The 24,097-nt window shown below is 44.5% G+C and overlaps 1 protein-coding gene across 3 annotated transcripts; it reads left to right on the top strand.

Annotated features, from left to right (window-relative positions):
- On the top strand, positions 1-21,458 carry LOC309520531 (natural killer cell receptor 2B4-like). 3 transcript variants are annotated; one of them, XM_082202432.1, is made up of 8 exons: positions 153-274; positions 943-980; positions 3,139-3,483; positions 4,055-4,354; positions 6,939-7,070; positions 8,832-8,923; positions 16,243-16,340; positions 17,875-21,458. In XM_082202432.1, the coding sequence occupies exons 3-7, from the start codon at positions 3,360-3,362 to the stop codon at positions 16,333-16,335; spliced, it is 741 nt and encodes a 246-aa protein (XP_082058558.1). In that variant the 5' UTR covers positions 153-274; positions 943-980; positions 3,139-3,359; the 3' UTR covers positions 16,336-16,340; positions 17,875-21,458. The 3 variants fall into 3 exon arrangements, with proteins under 3 accessions (XP_082058556.1, XP_082058557.1, XP_082058558.1); XM_082202430.1 differs by lacking the exon at positions 943-980 and having other exon boundaries at positions 1-274; XM_082202431.1 differs by lacking the exons at positions 943-980; positions 17,875-21,458 and adding an exon at positions 16,477-17,498 and having other exon boundaries at positions 1-274.
- Positions 21,459-24,097: the final 2,639 nt, after the last annotated feature.

Raw genomic sequence — 24,097 nt, 5'->3', positions numbered from 1 at the left:
ACACCTCTCCTCTCCATAAACGCCCCCACCTTCCTCTTTTCCGCACACACAGAAAATGAGCATCTCAATTTTTCTCCTCCTAAAAATGCTCAACCTCTCATCACTTCACGCAGCTTTCAGACCCATCCTCTGAATGGATTTACGATGAACGACCAATGTCTGTGTGTCTTGAAGAGGAGTCCTCCACGCAGCAGGCAAAAGCGGGCTGCGAGTGGCTGCAAACGATGCCTGGAGCTCTTTCTTCTGACTCTGTCTTTGCTTTCTTCTCCCTCCGGTAAGTCCTCCAAAGGCTTGATAAGGTGATATGCGCGTGTTTTTGCAGGAAAAGACGTTTGTGTAGAAGGCCTCTCTGTCTGCTGAAGCGGCCTCACAATCCCTTCATGGTTCTGTTATTTGGTAACATCTAAAATAAGCTACATTACGCGCAGAGCGCAAACAACAGAGGGGATGCAGCCAGGAGACTCCCTGTGCTGTAATGGATGGATGCAGAGGCCGGCGACTGTAAAATCGTTTGAAACAGTACTGCTTCCTTCTCAAGCAAGTGCATTTTAGGGTTGGAAAACAGAGTGAGATGCCGCAGTTTTCTTCCTCTCAAAATGGAGGGATTCTTCTTTGCAGGAAATTTCATTTCAGCTTTAGCTGGGGAAAGCTGGTCCCGCAAGCGATCTTTCAAAGACTCAGACCTGGGTTTATTCTTAAAGGCAAATATCAGGCTGATTTGTGTTTAAAAAGGCAGTTAGCAATGATGCTTCTGCAGTCTGACAAAGCACCTTTCAGAATTGAATAATGATATCCAGTGCACTCTGAGTGGGTCTCCTCTTGCGCTTAAAACCTCTCCATCCAGGCAACCTTACCCAGACATACAGAATTTGGCATGTGTTTTAATCGCGGGCGGGGCTCCCAGAAACCTTTTTTTATTTTTTTATCTTTTTTTATCCACAGAAACGTACAAAGAGCATAACTTAAAAGCTTGAGTAAAGGTCAGTTCCTGAAATTAATAGGCAAATCACAAAAGATATTGTGCAATATTATGTTTTAATGGTAATGTGTTTTAATCATTGTCAGTCATCCTGGGACCTTAGAGCGAAGGGTGGGCAATATATTGCAATCAAGTAATTAATTAAACTATAATGAGTTTAATCAATTAAAGTCGCAGACCAAGATGGTGACATTACATATCTCACTCTCCTATTCATATAAATTACAGAATCAAACCATTCTGATCCAAAACATACCCTCTGTTTAGCCCTCCCAGCAAATTTCAATTTATTGATCAACCTTTCAACTGAAGCTGTCTCCTCAACCTTTTAATATACCAATATTCTGGTGTAGCTCCTTCTAAGACCTCCAAAAACAGGTAGTTCTTCACTTTGCCTTCCCTTAAAAGATGACCGATCAACACTTTACTTCTCACCTTCTTATTGCTGTTTGAGAAACTGCTTAACAAAGCTAAATGACAATCCATTTCTATATCTTGATTGGTTATATTCTCAATTTCATGAAATACTACACTCCCGCAATCTTTTTCAAACTGTTGTTAGCTTGTCTTTGTTGGGTTTTTTGCTAATAATTTTTATTAGTTTTCAATTACAATCCAGTAATAGCCTCAATAAAATGCAATACAAATTTATAATACAGTTATTAATACCAATTATTCAAATACCAAATTATATAATTTAGATAAGGTGGCCCCCCCACGTGCTAGAATTGATGACTTGATTATTTGCTTTATTTCTCCGTTCCAAAATCTTATTAATTTCCATTACATTCCAATCATAATAATAATCCCTTATAGAACAACTGCAGTATTAATAACTTCTATTCGTGTTGACACATTAAATGATTTATAAAATTACAAGTGAGGAAATGCAAACTATATCCTCCTCCTTCCTGTGTGTGGCAATTATTCTGTCCTCGGTGTTTCTTCGTTTCCTCATAAGATGTTTCTCTGTCTTTCCCCGGGTTGTTGCTGTTATCCATCATGCCTTAGGTGAAGCTGATATCCCATTGTTGTTCCAGAAAATTCTCCATTTCTCCATCCCGTGCTTCGTTATTTTGCAACTTTCTCAAGCTGGGTAGAAGAGACTCAATAATGAACCTTATCAGTTCCTTGGCAAGTTCACAGACTCCTTTCATCCTTCCGTCCAACTGAAGATAAATGAGCAATTATACTGCCAATTAAATTTAATTCCAAGTCCTCTTAGCGTTATTCAGTTCATTCCATAAACAATAAAGGATGGGGAAGAGTCAGCTCTAGTTTTTCATCGTAATTCTTTTGCAAAATAGAGTTTCCCTCCCTTTTTCCTTTTTTTTTACACACGCAGTTCCGTTTAATGTTATATTCCATATCTATAATCCAATTTCTTCCATCCTCACTGGTACAAATATAATTTGAACTAACATTCAGAGGAGGGTTGCAGAATCATAAATGTAGAGCAGAAAATTTTATATAAAGAAACCATAGGCTCCCTTCCCCTACACACGTCTTTTGCACCGGATGAAGTCTTCTCTCAAGTTCAAACCTTAAAGACCTTGCAGTTGGTTTTGTTCCACAGTTTTTGATCTCATCTTTTCTAGCACGTGTCTGTACTTTAGTCCAAATTAAGCAGTAATTAACAGGAGTACCTCTGCTTCTTAATGGTGGCATAGGAGGGTTTTCGGCAAACAAAGTGCTTTTGTACACCTCGCCTCCCTGCCTCCCACAATCCATTCCGGAATGAGAGCCAGGTACCGAGATAAACTGCAAGGGAAGCCCGCTTCTCCCTGTCCCTGGGGGGAACTTGCAATGATAATTACCCTTAATCATCCTTGTTTTTCCTTAGCCAACAATCTCCCCCTGTTGTGGGGGTCTTCCTCCATTAAGGCAGAGTGGAACCGGAAGCCCCAGCTTGCATTTGTTTTAATTATATCTTGACTTTTTAAAATACCTGTTTTTAACTTTGTTATTTTTAAAAGTGTTTTTTCCATTTAAAATCAAGTGGTTTATAGATTTTGTTAGGTAAAAATAACGAATAAATCCACACATTTGGTAAAGCTTTAAATCTGTGATTCTGAGAGACTCTTCCAACCATTGTCCCTTTCTTTGACCTTGTTTCTCCCTTTTCCTTCCTTCTTTTCCATCTTACTGAACTTTTTAAGGTACTGCAAATATCAAAGTACAGAATCCCCACAAGGAGAAGTTGAATGGGATCCTGGGAGACTGTGTGTTGCTCCCTGTAAATATCCCCCTCTTGGAAACACTGAAAACAATTGAGTGGGATTTCCAGGGAGGAAATGGTTTCAAATTTCAACTGGCTGAATTGAGGGATGGAAAACTGGAGAGGCTCAATCCAGAGGACAGGTTTGGGCCAAGATTGGAGATGGCCAATGAGACCACCATGAGGATCAAAGACTTGGAAATGGATGACAGTGGCATATATTCCATTAAAGTGAGGTTTATTTCGACACAGTATGAAGATTACACCTTCCACCTCTCTGTGTATGGTAAGTACTTATTTATTCATCAGTGTCTATTTATTGTGGAATAGAGCCTGGAAAAGGAGCCAGCCTTTGGTGGGCACAGATATAATAATAATAATAATAATAATAATAATAATAATAATAATAATAATAATAATAATAATAATTTTATTATTTATACCCTGCCCATCTGGCTGGGTTTCCCCAGCCACTCTGAGCAGCTCCCAACAGAATATTAAAACCACAATGCAAGATCAAACATTAAATCTTCCCTAAACAGGGCTGCCTTCAGATGTCTTCTAAAAGTCAGATAGTTGTTTATTTCCGTGACATCTATCAAGGAAGGAGGCTGTTCCACAGGGCGGGCGCCACTACCGAGAAGGCCCTCTGCCTGGCTCCCTGTAACCTCACTTCTCACAGGGAGGGAAATGCCAGCAGGCCCTCGGAGCTGGACCTCAGTGTCCGGGCTGAATGATGGGGGTGGAGACGCTCCTTCAGGTATATTGTGCTGAGGCCATTTAGGGCTTTAAAGTTCAGCACCAACATTTTGAATTGTGCTGGGAAACGTATGAGCCTTTCATATGTTATTCCACAGAACCAGTCCCAGAACCAAAAATCCTCTCCCAAGTTGTCTCCAAGAGCCCAGATGGCTGCAATGTGACCCTGCAGTGTCAGGTGCCTGGAAAGGGAGAATTCAACATCTCCTGGAAAGGAGGAGATGCCTTCAGGGACTTAGAAGATGGTTCAAAGTCATATCACCTCTCTGGCAATGGCAACAGTCTCCACTTGTTCTGGAAGCTCAACTCCTCAGAGCTCAACATCACCTGCCTGGTCACCAACCCAGCAGATCAGAAAAGCATCTCCTCCAACTTGCTGCACATCTGCCCAACTGAAGGTGAGCAACTCTCTATTTTATTTAGAAAACTGCAGAAACCACTTACTGTATTTTTCGCTCTATAAGACGCACCAGACTACAAGAAGCACCTAGTTTTTGGAGGAGGAAAACAAGAAAAAAAATATTCTGAATCTCAGAAGCCAGAACAGCAAGAGGGATCGCTGCACAGTGAAAGCAGCAATCCCTCTTGCTGTTCTGGCTTCTGGGATAGCTGTGCAGCCTGCATTCGCTCCATAAGACGCACACACATTTCCCCTTACTTTTTAGGAGGGAAAAAGTGAGTCTTATAGAGCAAAAAATACGGTAATTAAAAAATCATTAATTTAATCTTTAAAAGCGCATAAAACACAGTGAAAGCTGAACAGTTATTTTTCCTCCTCCCCTTCCTCATTATGCATTAGCTGGGTAGTTGATTGGGGTGCTGAACACCCAACACTTCGCTTCCATGTTAATTTCAAAATGAGCCTCATCATGGGGTCAATGAAATGGAAAGATTTTATTTTTTTCAAATGGAAATCTAGACAGATTCATGAGCCGGTGCAAACTTAGGAATCAGTCCTCTTAACTAGCCGAGGATGGCTGGGGACGATTGCACGATTCCTGCCAAAAGCAAACGGGTGAAATTCAGGGTGTTGTCTTATCCGTTTCTTCTCTCTCTCTCTTTATACTAGTGGTTTACAAAGGAATCTAGAATATTCATTAAAACATACTTTTAAAAGCAGCCCTCAAAAGCAAGTTACATAAATTTTTGAGATAGAAATGAAATCAGTACAGTAGCACTTTGAATCTCAAACGCCTTGGCTCCTGAACCAATCGACTCCCGAACAATCAAAACCCGGAAGTAGTGAGTGTTCCTGTTTTCAAACGATTTTTGGAACCTGAATATCTGATGGCACTTCCACAGCTTTCAATTGGCTGCAGGAGCTTCCTACAGCCAATCAGAAGCCGCACTTTGGTTTCCGAAATTTTTGGAAGTCGAACGGACTTCCAAAATGGATTCTGTTCAACTTCCAAGGTACGACTGTAATTTGAAAATAATCGTTCTTACTAAAATCGCATGTTAGAAAGTGCATGTTCTGGTGATTTAAAATTATCTGGCAACTTTAACAAAGAACTCCAGCACTATCCAGCCTTTTCTTTCTTTCTTTCTTTCTTTCTTTCTTTCTTTCTTTCTTTCTTTCTTTTTTACCTTACTTTCTTTTTACCTTACAACATTTCCCCACCCAAAAATATGGACAGGTGGTTCAGTATCTCTCCGTTTAAGCCTTGGACATTTTTTAACAGAGAAACTTGTGGGGAAAGACTCCCCTCTCCAGCTGCCTTTTATCATCTGAAAACAGCAGCTTTCACAAGCTTCAAAAGCTATAACAGATGCGGTAAACACAGGCCTCTTTGTCTGCGCCATAATTTATGTGGCTCTTATCATCCAAATAACGGCATTATATTTTAAAGCACATTTATAACAGTGCTTATCTGAAAGTCTCCCTAGATACGTATATATTAAACCCAAAGACAGTGTAGCCTGCTATGGGACAGATTTTCTCACAAAGTCCAAAATATTCCACCTCTTTTCCACTTCACAGACCCAGTTGTATTTTTGTCTCCAAGTCTAAAACACACATTGTTGGGACTAACCATTATTTGAACTTGTTTTCTCAGAGCAGCAAGAAGGTCATTCATTGGCAGCCATCAAGCCAACATCTGACATGAGAAAATATCTGGGGATTATGACATGTAGGTTTTCTTTCCATGGAAAACAGCAGCTTTGGCAATGAATGGAGCTCTCTAACAATGAAAGGATTTCACAGCCATTCAAGCACTCTCAGCATAGCTTATAAACTACATAATAATAGTAAGAATAATAATAATTTACCTCTAAGTACATATAATAATGAGAAAGCAGCAAGGAAAAAAATAGGAACCTAGTGAAGTGATCAGGAATAGGAGATGGATAACTGCAGATAACCACTGGGTGAAACTTTTTTACCCCGCAATATTCTTTTTATTCCTCTATATCTGTTTTAAAAACTGCAGGTTTTCACAGTAGACCTGCTAACGTCTTAATGACCTGTTTGCAATTTGTTTGTAAATATTCAATAAACCACTTCCGTTCCTTAATAATAATAAAAAGGTTGTTTACTTGATTTCTAATTCTTCCGGTAAGTTTTGCCATTTCTGCATATCCCATTATTTTCTGTAACCATTCTTTTCTTATCGGAACTTCTTCTATCCATTTTTGGGCAAATATCTTCCTGTGGCTGTAGCTGTATACATAAATAAGTTTCTATATTGCTGAGGTAGCTCTGATCCCATCAGATAAGTGGAGGCTTTCAAGAAGCTGTTTGTGCACAGCTCTAGCCGAGACCCTTGTGCATGCCATAGCTGTCAACTTTTTCCTTTTCTTGCGAGGAATCCTATTCAGAATAAGGGAATTTCCCTTAAAGAAAGGAAAATGTTGACAGCTATGGTCCACGCAACCCACCAATGAGCTGTGGGTTCTGCCTTCAGAGCTCGTATTGCCCAACATTTTAGAGGTCTTCCAATATCTGGCACGAAAAAACTATTATTTATCCAATCTTTACAGGTGGCAATCAACCCGGACTGCATTGGAGCTGGAGCTGGACTTTTCTCATCATTTTATTCGTAATTTTGCTCCTCTTGGCTGGATTTGGGCTAAAGACCTGGAAGAAAAGAAGGAAGATGCCACCCAACAGAGGTAGGAAGCTTTTCGTAAGAGCAGGAGGAAAGTCTTGAGGGAACTGACCGAAGAATTGGTTGGGATGACCATCCTGCCCCCCACAGCTGATCTCTGTGAAACTTGAGTCCCTTTCAGTGGGGGTTTAGGGTTCCTATACATAGTACCCTTAGGTAAAGGTAAAGGGACCCCTGACCATTAGGTCCAGTCATGGCCAACTCTGGGGTTGCGGCGCTCATCTCGCTTTATTGGCCGAGGATGTACAGCTTCCGGGTCATGTGACCAGCATGACTAAGCTCCTTCGGGCGAACCAGAGCAGTGCACAGAAACACAGTGTGTGTAATTAGCATATGTAATGAGACATATTTTGCATATTTGGCATATGTAATGAGACGTTACATCACATATGCTAAAGCTATTTTTGGACATCTGCATACTATCCCTTGCTTTTTCTTATAGGACTAATTGCAGTTGTTAACAGTCGTCAACAGGTTTACCATACCCATTGGGTCAATCGCCCATCTCCTACTACCCTCCTGAGAAAAACCCCACCCCACCCTCCCACTATATACCAGGGTCTGGTGACTTCTGTTTCAGTGTATCTGAAAAAGTGTGCATGCACACGAAAGCTTATACCCAGAACAAACTTGGTTGGTCCCTAAGGTGCTACTGGATTTTTTTTTAAAAAAAAAATTAATTTATTTCGACTGTGTCAAACCAACACGGCTACCTACCTGAATCTGCTAGGCAAGTGTGGGTGACCCAATAGAGTAATAATAATAATAATAATAATAATAATAATAATAATAATAATTTATTATTTGTACCCCGCCCATCTGGCTGGGTTTCCCCAGCCACTCTGGGCGGCTTCCACAGAAACCAAAAAAACATTAAAATATCATACATTAAAAGCTTCCCTGAATAGGGCCGCCTTAAGATGTTTTCTGAATGTCAGGTAGTTTTCCATCACCTTGACATCCGATGGGAGGGCATTCCACAGGGCGGGCGCCACCACCGAAAAGGCCCTCTGCCTGGTTCCCTGTAGCTTCGCTTCTCGCAATGAGGGAACCGCCAGAAGGCCCTCGGCGCTGGACCTCAGTGTCCGGGCAGAACGATGGGGGTGGAGACGCTCCTTCAGGTATACTGGGCCGAAGCCGTTTAGGGCTTTAAAGGTCAACACCAACACTTTGAATTGTGCTCGGAAACGTACTGGGAGCCAATGTAGGTCTTTCAAGACCGGTGTTATGTGGTCTCGGCGGCCGCCCCCAGTCACCAGTCTAGCTGCCGCATTCTGGATTAGTTGTAGTTTCCGAGTCACCTTCAAAGGTAGCCCCACGTAGAGCGCATTGCAGTAGTCCAAGCGGGAGATAACTAGAGCATGCACCACTCTGGCCAGACAGTCAGCGGGCAGGTAGGGTCTCAGCCTGCGTACCAGGTGGAGTTGGTAGACAGCTGCCCTGGATACAGAATTGACCTGTGCCTCCATGGACAGCTGTGAGTCCAAAATGACTCCCAGGCTACGCACCTGGTCCTTCAGGGGCACAGTTACCCCATTCAGGACCAGGGAGTCCTCCACACCAGCCCGCCCCCTGTCCCCCAAAAACAGTACTTCTGTCTTGTCAGGATTCAACTTCAATCCATTAGCCGCCATCCATCCTCCAACCGCCTCCAGGCACTTCTGTCCCTGGGCTTACTATACATATACATAGCTATATATCTATATCTATATATTGATACTGAGATATATAGATATAAGTAAATGTCTTATGTTTCCCTCTGCAGCTACCTCCATGATGTCAAGGGAGGAGCCACTTCCTGAGCTTCAGTACTCAGAGGTTGCAAAGAGAAGCCCCCCAGAAGGCGATGATGACCAGGTGAGAACTTCTTGCAGAACAGAATGGCGGGGGTGATGGAAATTGCAGTGGTGATGAAGATGATCGTGGCAATCCCAGTGGTGGTGGTGATATGGCCTAGTTCGTAAGACCCCCTTTAAGCCCTTACCATCTTCACTATTGGAAGGGAAATATTTACACTCAACATCTATGTGTCTGCTCTGCATTAAAACGCTTGAGCATGTATTACTGTACTGTTCATATTATAGGGCGTTCACGCCTTATATAAAGCACCCATTTTAATTAATGTTTGGGGCAGATCTGGGCTGGATCTAGACACATTTAAAAAAAAAATTTCAGGAAAATGTGTTGCAAACCTCATATGGGGAAATCACGTTGCCTAAAGATGGAACTCTACAGCGCCATCTGGTGTCAGTGTTATAATGGATTTAAAAACCTTTTTTTATCAATGTAGCTGAGTCCCTGGTAACTATACATATACATAGCTATATATCTATATCTATATATTGATACTGAGATATATAGATATATACCTATCTATTTTTAATTTAAATTTTCTGTTTCACACTTTAGAATATTCATTCAAACAACCTTAAAATGTCAGTGACTTCCCCTCTTCTTTTTCCATGATTCATTTTGCATATCATAAATCCCTTCATATTTTACATAAGCTTTTTTTAAAAAAATAATATTTTATTAGGTTTTATCCATAAAAAAGTTTAGAAAAATACAAAAAACGAAAAAATACAAAATTACAAAATACAGAAAAACAGACATAAAACACAAAAAAAGAAAAGAAAAAAGCATATATAAAAAGACAAAAATTCCTTCTTTCTTAATTTCTCCTCTTTGATTAACTTATTTTCCTGACTCCCTCATGTCTCCCATTTTTGTATCCCTTTTAAAAGTTAGTTCGGCAAATTCATGTCCTGTTAGTCTATCTATTTATTAATCCAATCTTACAATTTACCTTGTTGCTAAAACCCCTGCAATTCATTTCAATGTCCTCAACATTCAAAAATGTTACAATATTTCTGCAAATACATTTTAAATTTCCTCCAATCTTCTTCCACCAACTCTTCTCCCTGATCTCGGATTCTGCCAGTCATCTCCGCCATCTCCATATAGTCTATTAGTTGCATCTGCCATTCTTCCAAGGTCGGTAGGTCTTGTGTCTTCCAATGCTTTGTGATGAGAATTCTTGCTGCTGCTGTAGCATACATGAAAAAAGTTCTATCCTTCATTAACACCGATTGGCCAACTATGCCCAGGAGGACATATTTTACATAAGCTAAACCACTCAGTATTTCATTATTACATCCATCAAAACTTGTTTACACTGCTGGATTTATCTTAATGCTGCCAACATTCTCAAGTGCACACAATTTCCCCCCATATATTCAATAAACGTTTTCCAATCTTCTTTAGACGTGTGTTCTTCTTGTTCTGTTATACTATGCATTAGTTCCGCAAGGTGTGCATGTTCCATCAGTTTACGTTGCCATTCTTCTTTAGTTGGGACCTCGCTCATTTTCCATCTGGGGGCTAACGAAGCACGGGCCGCAGTGGTGGCCTACACCTGGGAAAGTCCTAGTCCCTGGTAACTTTTACAGTTCTCCCTCATTTCACCAGGCTCCACTAGTGAAGTCACAATTGAAGTGGCAAAATTATGTACGTTTAAATATCCTTACCAAATATGCTCGTCTTCAGCAAGCAGTTCTGCACTCTGCACTTCCACCTGCCCCAGCTGAGTCCTCCCCCACAAGCAGTTCATCAGCTCTCTTATTATTTATACCTCGGCCATCTGGCTGAGTTTCCCCAGCCACTCTAGGGTGGCTTGCAAAGATAGCAGCAGCAAATGCAAAGCAGAAATCGATGGCAAATGTCATTTCTGCTGTGTGGGTGTTCTGGCTTCTGCTCCTCTTTCAAGAGGTCCAGAGATCTGAACCAGAGCCCTTTGCCTTACACCCCTGCCTCCCCACCCCTTTTCAACCTGCTCTGTAGGAGAGATGCTTCTTTTAATACCCCTGTTCTGAGGTTGCAGGTGGTAAAGGTAAAGGGACCCCTGACCATTAGGTCCAGTCGTGACCGACTCTGGGGTTGCGGCGCTCATCTCGCTTTATTGGCCAAGGGCACCGGCGTACAGCTTCCGGGTCATGTGGCCAGCATGACTAAGCTGCTTCTGGCGAACCAGAGCAATGCACGGAAACGCTGTTTACCTTCCCACCTGAGTGGTACCTATTTATCTACTTGCACTTTGACGTGCTTTCGAACTGCTAGGTTGGCAGGAGCAGGGACCGAGCAACGAGAGCTCACCCCATCACGGGGATTCGAACTGCCGACCTTCTGATCGGCAAGTCCTAGGCTCTGTGGTTTAACCCACAGCACACCTGCGTCCCAGGCGTTGCAGGTGGCAGCTGAGGATGAAGCTGTCTCAGTACTGAAAACCTACTCGTTCTCTAGCTCTCTGCACCTACAGTCTGTCCACATGAACGCAGGTTGGCAAACGAAAATACGGTTTTCTTTCCCCATTTTGTTGAATCACAGAACAGGAATCAGCTGGCTCTTTCAGTCTGTTCTTGTTCTACAGTTGCTTAGAATAAATGTTTCTGTTTATAGTTGTTGTCTTTTCTCTCTTCCTTCGTTTGTAATTTGCGTGTTTGTTTCTCTTTTGGAAGTGAGGGCTGCCTCGAAAACAATGCTATTCAGAGGAAGTTTCCACAAATTTACTGTATTGCATAAAACAAATAACCGCAGCACTTACCCACCTCCTAAAATGTTGTTCAGAGCTCAGAGGAAACCCACAGGAAATCCAGTCTCTTGGAATAAAAGACTGCTTCCTTCTTGAGGAAACACGTTAACCCAAGCATCTATAATCCCTCATTCACAGATGCTGTGAGTGTCCTGTCAACTTAGGTTAACTTTTGCATGTCGAGGTCCCCAGGTCACCCCAAATAACTCACACATCACACAGAATTTTTGTTTAAGGTTTTTGGCATAAATTTGGCCACAACTTTATTAAAATACAAAAAATGTGAGTGGTTGCTTAGGCATTGGTTGCGACTATCTGCTCCCACCATGGGGGACAGACTGACATTCCGCACGATGCGAAAGTCAGAAAAGGGTGATACACTTGGGGGTAGCCCTCAGCCTTCCCCAAATGCAACCAGGGGCTCTTGCGTGGCCCTAGCCCCTCGACAGGGTTTGGACAAAAGCAATAATGAGCCCTGTATTCCTTTAACGGAATCCCTTGCAGCAGCAGCAGCGTTAGAGGGGCAGGCACAGCCAATCCATGCCCCTCAACCAACCAAACCATAAACCAATGCCTAACCACAAGTTGTGACGATTTGCTACACAGTAGGCAAAAACCAAATGGCCCCCAGCCAATCAGCCAGATGGACAAAATTCCTACCGGGCCCCTGCCCCAAGAGCAGACGGCCCCATGACAGGCATAGCAAGGTCAAAGTGAACAACCCTAAATATAGGGGGGGGGGGAGAGACGGGCAATCCGATGCATAGAGCGAAAAGAGGAAGCTCTACGCCTCGTACAGGGAATTTTAGCATTTCTGGCTGTCAGTCATCAAATGGCACATTAACTTCTTCCCAACAACAAGGGAAGCCCAATCACAACAGTGGCCAAAGATCAATTAGCCCGCCTCACAACTTTGGAGTGTCCTGTCGGCCCCCACCGCGACACGTGCTCTCCATGAAGGAGAACACACTTTCTTAAAATATAGGTGGAGTCAAACATGGGGCCTACTGTTAATATCTTCTTCCATATGCTTTTAAGTGAGTTTAAAGGCAAGCATCAAAAAATTAAGCGGGAACATATATCTAACTTTAACTTTGACCCCTAATAAAGCTACAGTTGGGATGTATCTTGCAAACTTTGCACTAGAAATTTGCAATGGATACATCAAATTCTGTTTCTTTCGATTTCTGATTTTGCCATCCCAAGGTTATTTCAACACATTTCTGCATCCACTTGTGATTTTGTTTTGTTTTTTAAGTCCACATGAAAATTAATCCTGATCTTAGTACACATTTCTCCTAATAAATGCTTCTCAGGGTATGTATTTGTTGTATATAATCTAGAATCCTGCTAAGCAGCCTATAACTTTTCAGGTTTCTCCAAGCCTTAAAGGTAAAGGGACCCCTGACCATTAGGTCCAGTCGTGACCGACTCTGGGGTTGGGGCGCTCATCTCGCTTTATTGGCCGAGGGAGCCGGCGTACAGCTTCCGGGTCATGTGGCCAGCATGACTACACCACTTCTGGCGAACCAGAGCAGCAGACGGAAACGCCGTTTACCTTCCTGCCGGAGCGGTACCTATTTATCTACTTGCACTTGGACGTGCTTTCAAACTGCTAGGTTGGCAGGAGCAGGGACCGAGCAACGGGAGCTCACCCCGTCGTGGGGATTCGAACTGCCGACCTTCCGATCGGCAAGTCCTAGGCTCTGTGGTTTAACCCACAGCGCCACCCACGTCCCCCTCCAAGCCTTAGGCAACACATAATTTATACGCTATTTTTTCAGCTAATGCTAAACTGCACATCTATTAAACAAAAGTGAAAGTTGCAAATCCTGCAAGGGCATTGAGGTTGTAGCAGATGTTTGGTGCTTCTGCAAAAGAAATAGGGGAAATATATTCGTTGTTGTGAAAATAAAGTAACGAGGAAGTAACGAGATAACAGCTGGTTATTTCTAAGTCGGTAAATTCCACCTTATGGAACACACTTTGCTTATTTATGATGCAAATCGATAGACAGATGGGAAACATTCGACTTCCTCTAGGCAACCATGTTTGTGCAGGGTAAATGATATTTGCACAGTGCCCTAAAAGCCCTAAAGATATGTTGGAAATGACCCCTTAGCAGCTGCTAGATATAAATCCATTGTTAGGCATACACAGAGCAGCACTCACTGGGTTCATAGAATCATAGAATCATAGAGTTGGAAGAGACCACAAGGGCCATCGAGTCCAACCCCCTGCCAAGCAGGAAACACCATCAGAGCACTCCTGACATATGGTTGTCAAGCCTCTGCTTAAAGACCTCCAAACAAGGAGACGCCACCACACTCCTTGGCAGCAAATTCCACTGTCGAACACACAGTTGCATCACACCTTTTAATTTCAGTGGGTCTACTTTGAGTACAACCAACATTGGACACAACCCATTTTTTAAGTTATGTACAATGAACACTAGGATGAGAAAACATCTGGGTAGATGACTGGCAGGGTGAGTCTTGAAGATGCTGCAGGCATCCCAGTCTCCAAACAGGTGGGGGAGATTTCAGGGGTTCGGTTTCCTTGCAAATGAAGGTGAATGTAGACTATGCAGTCTTTGGGATGCATTATTTTATTTACACATACAGTGGTACCTTGGGTTACATATGCTTCAGGTTACATACGCTTCAGGTTACAGACTCCACTAACCCAGAAATATTACCTCTGGTTAAGAACTTTGCTTCAGGATGAGAACAGAAATCGTGCTCTGGCGGTGTGGCAGCAGCAGGAGGCCCCACTGGCTAAAGTGGTGCTTCAGGTTAAGAACAGTTTCAGGTTAAGAACGGACCTCCAGAACAAATTAAGTTCTTAACCCGAGGTACCACTGTATATGCAACCTGAGGGTATTAGGGGAGAGGTAGTACTTCTGGTGGGGGATACGTCATACTTTATCCTGCACTCAGCTCTCACCTGTGGCTCCAGCTCCCAGCAGCCTGCCATGAGGGAGGGGGGTCGGGGTCCCTGAAGCCTGATACCTGACCATTGGCCGTGCCAGCAGCTGAGGCTACTGGGAGTTGTAGCTCAGCAATGCCTGGGGGGGGGACACTAGGACCCCATCCCTGATCCAGGCAGTGAAGCATGAATGGGGAACATCTGTGGGTGTCCAAATGCTACTGGGAGCTACCCAACAACATCTGGAAGGCCACCAGTTCCCCATCCCTCCTTTATTCCTTAAACCTCTGGTCCCCCAGGTGTTGCAGCTCCTGTCACCCGAGACTAGCGGTCAGGGAGGATGAGAGGTCTCGTTCAACAACTTCTATAGGGGCACAGGTTGCCCAACCCCGATTCAACACTTTCCCCTGTTTGGTTCCTCAATATAAACCCCTTGCTCTCTCTCTCTGGAAGCTGCTATATGGGATCCTCATAACAGAGGGTCCTGGTTGCGCGCAGGACCCAAGAGCTCACCTGATAGGGTTAAAATGGGGGGGAGGAGCAAGAAGCCCTGGCCATTCCCCTGGGATCACACCAGGCAATTTTAGCCAATAGCCAGTGGGTGGCATGATCCCTGGGGCTTTAAAAACAGCAGTGTGATGCAAGGAAGGGCACTTGTTTCGCACCCTCCCTAGTTTCGCCCACCCTCCCTAGTTTAGGTAGAGTCGCTTGGCCTTGCTTTGGTTTGGGTCACCTGTTTTGGAACAAGAGCTGGGTATGAATTTTTCCATTTGGCAGGTTGGCTTTAGCCATTTGGTTTTTGCCTACCCCTTAGCAAATCATCACAACTTGTAAGGTGGCGGTTAGGCATTGGCTCAGTTGGATTGTGGGGAGGGGAGGTGCGGCCATCACTTGCCCCTCCAGGAACTGGGTATTCCGTTAAAGGAATCTGGGGGTCCTGGATCTCATCCAAAGTCCGCTTGAGGGGTTAGGGCCATGCCAGCACCACAGGAACCCCGGGGTGAGCTTCGGTTGGTCCTCATCGACTTAGCTCCCTTGTTTGGTTTACCCCATTTGACGATCACCCTGAGAGGTGGAGCCAGTTATAGTGGGGAGTCAATGCCTAAGCCAATACCGCTCACGTGATTGTATTTCAAGAAAGTTGTGGCCAAAATTTTTGCCCAAAAACTTAAACTAATATAAGTGTGTATTTATTTTGGGGGTGGGTCGTGGGGCCTCGAGACGCAACAGCAAGCCGGTTTTCTTCCTGTCCATCATCTGTTCATCCTTGCTTTTGTAGGCCTCTTTGCTTTTTGCACTCCACCTCGCCTAGAATTTTCTGCCTCTCCTTTCTTGGTTTAGATCATCTGAGATGACTACAGCCGTGTTTTCAGGGGACATACCTGAATAGCAGAGCCCGCACGTTACCTGAAAGAAGGTCCCAGGTCCACTCCTCAAAATCTCCCACAAGATTTTGGGAAAGATGAGCAGCATTTGCAAGATCCAAAGTCTTGTGTAGCCCCCACACCTCCGTTCTCAGTGGCTCCCAAAGGCCACCATAAATGATATAATCAGCAGCTCGGCTAATCTCAGCCATTCACCGTGCATCATCCAAGTGCAGGAGTTCAGATGGTTTTAGCGCAGGGTCTGTAAAGGATATCATTTTGTTTCCCTCTTTCAGGAACAGACTCGTCTCCAAGATACCCCAGCGTCACTTTCAACAGTGTATGCGGAGCTCCAACCACCCGCACGTCATTCTGAACAGGTCACGTGAGCAAGGTGAGGCTGCAATTCGGAACAGGGGGAATTCATGCTAACAGACCCTCTAAGTGTCCCTATTTTCCAGGGGTGTCCATGATTTAGAGAAGCAGCCCTGATTTCTGATTTGATCCCGGAATGCCCCGCTTTCCCTTAGGACATCTCTGTTTTCACTGGAGAAATGTTGGAGGGTATGGAGTTATCCGACCCCTGAGCCGTCTGAAAGCAATCCTATACAGTCGTACATTGGATCCTGAACGCCTTTGGTACTCGGACATTTTGGCTCCCGAATGCCGCAAACCCAGATGTGAGTGTTCCAGTTTGCAAACGTTTTTTGGAACCCGAACGTCTGACGGGGCTTCTGCAGCTTCTGATTTTATGGGCTACAATAGACAACAACCCCGAAACCATACGCCTCTCAGCAAAACACACATTTTTCCAACCTTGATGAGCAAAGATGAAAATACTCCAAGCATCTTCAGTTTTGACTTTTAAGCTCGCTTTCACTTAACTGATCAGATATCACTCCCACTTCCTTTTAGCTCCTCCACATTTGTGAAAGAATGAATGAGTCGCTGTCAAATTCAAGAGTGAGAACTGCTCTTTGTCATATAAAAAAAGGACAGTCTCTCTGGCCAAAGCCAGGAGAAAAAAAGTGTGCTTTAAAAAGGGGACCGAACAGGTCACCAGGACAAAATGTTCTGTTGCTCTTGCACGAAGCCAAGAACAAACACTCAACAAAACAAATTACAAATTACTGTGTGTGTGTGTGTGTGTGGTCAACCACAGCAGAACTGCAAACTGTGACAGCCAGCTGTTGTGCAAAATTCAATGCAAAGGGCACAGGCAACTTCCCAGACATTCTTTCTCAGAAAAGAAGTGCTACAGACCTGAGGGGTGCAAAGCGAGCTGCCTGCTTCCGAGATGAAGGTCTCTCTTAAGGTGTTTTATCTGGGTCTTGACTTACACTGGGGTTGGGAAGGGTTGAACCAAGTGATGACCTCATAAAAGCGAAGGCAGAGGCAGCGACGGAACAGAGCCGCTCGGGTGCGCGGAGCGGCGCACACACCCTGCAGCCAGGGGAGCAGTGAGCCGCCAATGGTGGACATTCAGCGCACCGCGTGCCCATGACCCCCAAGCCTCCCCCAGCTGTCGAAACAAAGGGGGAAAGGAGGAATGCAGCTGGCAAAGGGTCACAGCTCCCCGTTCCCCCCCACACACAGCTCGGGGTAGGCTTGGGAGCCACAGGCAGGCTGCGTGCCAAAAGTCTCCCCTCCTCAGTGAAGCACCCAGGGCAGACCACCCCCACCGTACACACCCCTTCCTCTGCCCCTGGACAGAGGAGCTTTAGAGGAAATGGATATTGGCTGGGTGGGAGATGGTGAGTGCTTTCTAAGTTCAGACTGCCTTAGGAAACAAGCTTGGGTTATTTCCACCAAGTCAGTCCAGTTCAGACTGGAAAAGGGAGTGGCAATTTCTTGAAACTGGTGCCCCCTGCAATTAAAAAAACAACCCATAGATTGTACATTTCTTTCTGTTTCCCTTTTCCCTGCAGGTCTGATGAAACAGGGAATTCCAGATTTTCAAGGCATCTTTCCATTAGCACGGAAGCCTGGGCTGCTGAAATCTCAGGAATCGCTGCTGTATACATTCCACTTCCTGCCAAATACATGAATGCAATTGGTTAAATAGCTTCCTTGCTTACTTTTCCCACCGTCTGTAGAATCCAGCCCCAATCAAAGCATCTTACTCTGTTTTAAATTTGGTCAGTTTGCAGTCTTGAATCAAATACGTATTTGCAGAAATTCAGAATTACTTGCTTATTTATTTTTAAAACAGCGCACTAGGTGTGCTGGACCAAGAGGAAGTCTGTGCAAAGGCAATTTCTGGTCCCCACCGTAAGAAAAATGAACCATTACTGAATTCTCAGAAAGGCAGACATGCAGGCACCATATGGAGCTTATAAACCACTTACAGTTCCATTTTGACATTATGCATGCTCATTATGTTAGTACTGGAGATTTCAAGGGAAGATGCGGATATAAATTATATCTATCTAATTCCTATTCGCTTTTGAGAACAGGTCAGTGCTTTTCTTTTTTTGAAGTAACTTCCCTTTTCTGTTTCCCTTTTTTATTTTATTGCCAATACATTATCAGACCTTCTATCACAGCATATGACTTATAATTAGAAATGTACTTCGCTAAGAACGAAAGAGAATTGTTCCTACTTCCTCTGCCAGAGAGGGTCAGTCTAGGGGGAACAGTTTCTGCAACAGAAGCTCAATTCACAGAGGCGTTTTACTGGGGGAGACGACAACAAAAACCAAGCGGATTTGCCCATGGTGACAGAGCCTCATGAATAGTCCCACACATTCTTGCGGTAGTTTTGCAGATCAAGGCATTGCAAGGCGTTTCTGAGGTCCGGAAGTGCTGACAGCTTGGGGGCCTCTGAAGTTCCAGGGAAACTTTTACTCAGAAAAAGCCCTCAGTCACCTGGCAGCGATAAGATCAGCCCCAAACCCTCAAAGCCACCAAATTTCTAAAGAACTTCTGAAGAGCTCTGAGAATCAGGAGGAAAAATGGAAGCCTCTTTGATTGCAAGAGGAGGAAACTTTTGAGAAAAGCCCAGCTAATAGCTGCTTTACCTTCCGATTCTCTGTTTTTGCAAAAATAAAAAAAAAGATTTCTCTTCTTTCGAACAGCTATCAACTTAGGCCTTGTCAGGAGGTGTCACGGTTCGGTCTACGGGCAATCAAAGTCCCGGTTGAGGATGTTGGGACCGGGGCAAGATGGCGCGGTGGGAGCAGGAGTGAGAGTCCAGAAGCCAGGGGTCCAAGGGGCAGGAAGTCACAAAGTCAGGGGTCTAAGGGTCGAGAAGCAAGGAGTCACAAAGTCAAGGGTTTGAGGGTTGAGAAGCAAGGAGTCAAGAAGCCAAGGTCCAAGGATCAGGAAGCAAGAAGCCAAACACAGCAAGGCAGGAAACGTGTTGCTGTGGCAAAGAGCCTTACCTGTTCAGCCACTCCTTGCCTCTCCAGAACAAACTTAGGAAGGCCCCAATCCTGCGAAGCCCTACTGGTCACAGGGCCTGGCTCCTGCATGCACTCCTGACAGGAGGACTGTGGACCATGAGGTTGCTTTTCCATGCTACTGTTTCTCCTCCTTTTCTCCATTTTTAATACACAGACATCGTAATGAGTGGCTTCTGCTGTAACCACGCCAAAGATGCACAGCTGGGTTAGGGGGAACCAAAGTTCACAGAACAGACAGACAGACAGACAGACACAGTTGTACCTTGGTTGTCGAACACCCTGGAACTCGGACGTTTTGGCTCCCAAACGCTGCAACCCTGGAAGTGATTGTTCGGGTTTGCGGACGTTCTTTGGAACCCGAACGTCCGACATGGCTTCCAGCAGCCAATCAGAAGCCCCAATTTGGTTTTCAAGCGTTTTGGAAGTCGAACGGGCTTCCGGAACAGATTCCGTTCGACTTTCAAGGTACGACTGTAGATAGGTAGGTAGGTAGATGATGGATAGATATAGGGAAAGTGGCTGGTTTAGGGGCCTGGGTGTGTTCAGTGGCACAGTATTCTGGACGAAAGTTGGAGTTGGGGGCCTCTGAAATGGACTTGTTGGAAACGAGGATGGGACCACTTCTGCAACATATTGTTCCATTTCTCACTTTTGTTTATGATTTGCTGTTGTCTTGGGTGTTACATGACCGTATTTTGTACTATAGTTTGTGTTCCCGTTTTTCAAAGCGAGTGTGATGTATGTATTTATTCTTGCAAAGCTGCCTTAATGCCATTGGTCCACCTCTGTAAGTATCTGTAGATGGGGGGGCAAGGATTAACCCCTTCAAAGGAACAGGGGCAGATTTAGGTTGGATGAGGCCCTAAGTTACTGAAGGTAATGGGGCCCTTTATCTGTCCAGCTGTCCTTTGTCAACCACAAATTGTGGCTGTTTTTTGTGTTGAATATATGCTGCATGGTAATTTATGGACCTAATAGGTATCTAAAGCCATTTGCACATAACAAAATATGTATTTTATTAAAGTAATTGTTGAACTGAAATACAATTAAGGGGAAGTATATTAATAGTGAAATACAATTAAGAAGTATATTAACAGTGAAATAATTATTAAGCTCTAACTTAAAATGATGTAGGTTTTATTTTATTTGCTTTTTATCTTATATTTTAGAAATGGACATCCAGGTTTTTTTCCCCTTTAAATTTTTTTGAGGGCCCTAAGCTATAGTTTGTTTATCTTATACGTAAATCCGGCACTGCTAAGAAAGCAAACATGCATGTGGACATCAGGTTCACCATTGTCACCTTCTGACCGTAGTGGTTAAGAGCGGTGGACTCGTAATCTGGTGAACTGGGTTCGCTTCCCTGCTCCTCCACATGCAGCTGCTGGGTGACCTTGGGCCAGTCACACTTCTCTGAAGTCTCTCAGCCCCACTCACCTCACAGAGTGTTTGTTGTGGGGGAGGAAGGGAAAGGGGAATGTTAGCCGCTTTGAGACTCCTGAAGGGGAGTGATAAAGCGGGATACCAAATCCAAACTCTTCTTCTTCTACCTACATCCTCAAGCAAGGTTGTGCTATTGTGTTGATTTTGGAGGCGAGTTCAGGAGACAGTCTTCAGTCCAGCAGATACAGAGGCTGCCAAAGAGGGGAGGAGAGAGAAGCTTTTGGCTTCTGAGTCAAAATTACTGCCTTTTGCTGTGGGTCTCTCTAACCACATAAACGGGGCAGGCGATATGTTGCCCTGCCCTCCAAATGTTAGGCTGCCCGTCCCATTATCCCTGGTGGTTGGTCAAACTGGCTCCTGAGTCTTAATGGGAGGAGTTGCTTTTATTGTTATCTGCTGTGATACTATCTCACCCTTCCTCCCAAAGGAGCCCAGGATGGCAGACAACAACATAGCAAAACAATGCATGTTTTATTCAAAATGAAAAGCGTATTTAAAGCATTGCCGTCATTCAGTAACATCTGGACAGAATCACATTGACGACCCAAGCCATGGAAAATATAACCTACCTGAAACATGAACCAAGTGTTTTGCTTTTTTTTATTTATGTTCAAATGCAATGCTGTTGTACTTTGTACTGGTGAATAAACTCATTTGTTTAATTATCTGGTGCCTTCTGATCTGGAGGGGGGGGGACTCTGCCAAGCTGCACCTCATTCCAGGCCTGCGTGGTCCCCAGTTTACTGAAAGGGTAGATTTCATCCTGGAGGCGACTTGGGTGGGCAGACATTAGACGCTAGAAGAGTTGCAATAGCAGCCTGCTAAAATAGCCCTCTTTCTCTTTGAAGTGCAACAGCAATACATTTTGCCTCCAACGTTGGAGGCAGCTATCCGGTCATTAGGATATTTTATGGCATATGCCAGCTGAAGCAATCAGACAACCATCTAATGCGGTGATTGCCCTGCGGCTCTCTCCGGAAGGACTCAGGGGGCATCAAAGTTCAGTTGTTGGCTTTTGGGCAACAGTATCCCCCATATTAGGGACGCGGGTGGCGCTGTGGGTAAAACCTCAGTGCCTAGGACTTGCCGATCGTATGGTCAGCGGTTCGAATCCCCGCGGCAGGGTGAGCTCCCGTCGTTCGGTCCCAGCTCCTGCCCACCTAGCAGTTCGAAAGCACTCTTAATTGCAAGTAGATAAATAGGTACCGCTTTATAGCGGGAAGCTAAACGGCGTTTCCGGGTGCTGCGCTGGTGCCGGCTTGCCAGAGCAGCTTCGTCACGCTGGCCACGGGACCCAGAAGTGTCTCCGGACAGCGCTGGCCCCCAGCCTCTTAAGTGAGATGGGCGCACAACCCTAGAGTCGGACACGACTGGCCCGTACGGGCAGGGGTACCTTTACCTTTACTTTATCCCCCAAATTAATTGAAATTATTGAAATTGAAATACTTTATTGTCACTTGTACAGCTTGTATACAGTGAGATTACACGAGCACCCCCCCATTCAGCTCTCTTAGTCTTAATTTCCCTCGTTTACTGACGCACACCCACCAAACCCGAAAGTCAGTTGCCCTGTTGTTATCTTTTCATTCAGCAGCCTAACAGCCCACGGATAGAAGCTGTTCTTTACCCTGTTGGTCCGACTAATTGTGCTTCTATATATTCTGACTGAGGGCAGGAGATCAGGAAAGTGCCGGCCAGGGTGTGAATCATCCCTGAGAATTTTCCTCACTCTCCTGAGGCAACATTCTTCCGCTATTTCATCCAGCAGATTCGCGGGACAGCCAATAATATCTTGTGCTGTATTCACCACCCTCTGTAGGCACTTCCTATCAGATGATGTCAAACCAGCGTACCATACCATGATGCACTATGAACGGACACTTTCTATTAGCCAATAAAAGTGACCCGCCTAGTCCAGTATCCTGTTTTCACAGTGGTCAACCAGTTGCCCAAAAGGGAAAGCTTTAAGCTGAGCACAATAGCAGCTCTCCCCATCCTGTCCAGCAATTGGTATTCAGAATGCATTACTGCCTCTGGCTGTGGAGACAGAGCTTAGCCATCGTGGCTGGTAGCCATTGATAGCCTTCTCCTACATGAAAATACTGCATCTCTCTTTGTGTTTCTCGCACAGTGGCGGCAGCCACGCAACCTGTTATGTACTGAATTTCTCACCCTGGGCCAGCAGGGGGATACTGTAGATAGTTTTCACTCAGGTCCACATATGCAAATAAGGGGTTGAAAGTGACGTTCAGTGATTGGATAGTTACAGAAAGTGTTACAGTTGCATTGTAGTGGAGCTCTATATAAGCAGGCTGGCTGAACCCTTCAGTTCAGTTCTGTTCTGGCCTGTGAATAAACAAGAGCTGTTTGAAGAATCACTGTGTCATCTGATATGTTCACCCACAACTTAACACAACCATTTTGGGCAGCAAAAAAAAATGCCACGCTGCTGCTTGATTCTCCTTATGCAAATTGAACACGCCAAACCCACCTCTGAATTTTAAGAAGCTTAATTTTGCTGAATTCCTGCTGTCTGCCACCTTGACAGGAAGACCTGCCATTTCCACCCCCTGTGTTACTGCTGGAGGAATTCTCTTTTTGTAAGAAATGCATAGCTGCTGCTTACACACGATGTACTTTATGGGGGAGTGGCCCTGCTTTGCTGGGTCACATTTTCATGTTGTTATGAGAATTATCAGGGATAAGATATAAAATAAATGTTCATAAATGCACCAAACGCATACATAAATATATAAACCTCATGTCTGAAACAGTACAGGAAAATAGTCCTGAAACCATTTTGACTCTTCCCAAATTGACCTCATGTTTCTCTGCAAGGAGGGAGGAAATGGGAAAGCCTCCCCATTGCATCTTTGCTCACAAATCCTGTCTTAAGGGCATATCTGTGTGTGAACAGGGTTAGCCTGTGACCTGAGTATTTACCATCACAAAAGAATGGCCAGGCTGCCCAGGTAAAAGCAATCAGTGACCATTATCAGGTATCCTGGCAGACAGGTTTTCTGCTGTAGACCGCCTCCTTCAGTGATGGATGTATGATGTATTAGGGGTGGCCTTGAGCTAGAGGGTGGGCAATTTCAAAAGCCTATATAAGAGCTTGCACACCATTGTTCTGGGTTCCTCCTCCCTCCTACATGTGGTGACCCTGTTGCAACAGATCAATAAAGATCAGGCTTACTAGCTGCTTTGCTTCTCAATATTCTCTGCTTGGCCTCTGTTATTTTCTCCTACCGATAGAGAACCTACGTAAGGACTCTATACTGGGACTTGGGTACCCCATAAAGGG

This window comes from Podarcis vaucheri (assembly GCF_965113315.1).
Source record: "Podarcis vaucheri genome assembly, chromosome: 16".
Classification (NCBI taxonomy): Eukaryota; Metazoa; Chordata; class Lepidosauria; order Squamata; family Lacertidae; genus Podarcis; species Podarcis vaucheri.
The sequence above is the reverse complement of the archived record's forward strand: the minus strand, read 5'-3'. Positions and strand labels throughout refer to the sequence as shown.

Bases quoted from the DNA above. Each gene is read 5' to 3' on its own strand.
- LOC309520531 (XM_082202430.1), top strand. From the start codon at position 145: ATGAACGACCAATGTCTGTGTGTCTTGAAGAGGAGTCCTCCACGCAGC. The intron at 4,355-6,938 runs GTGAGCAACTCT...CAATCTTTACAG, and splicing joins GCACATCTGCCCAACTGAAG to GTGGCAATCAACCCGGACTG. The intron at 8,924-16,242 runs GTGAGAACTTCT...TCCCTCTTTCAG, and splicing joins CAGAAGGCGATGATGACCAG to GAACAGACTCGTCTCCAAGA.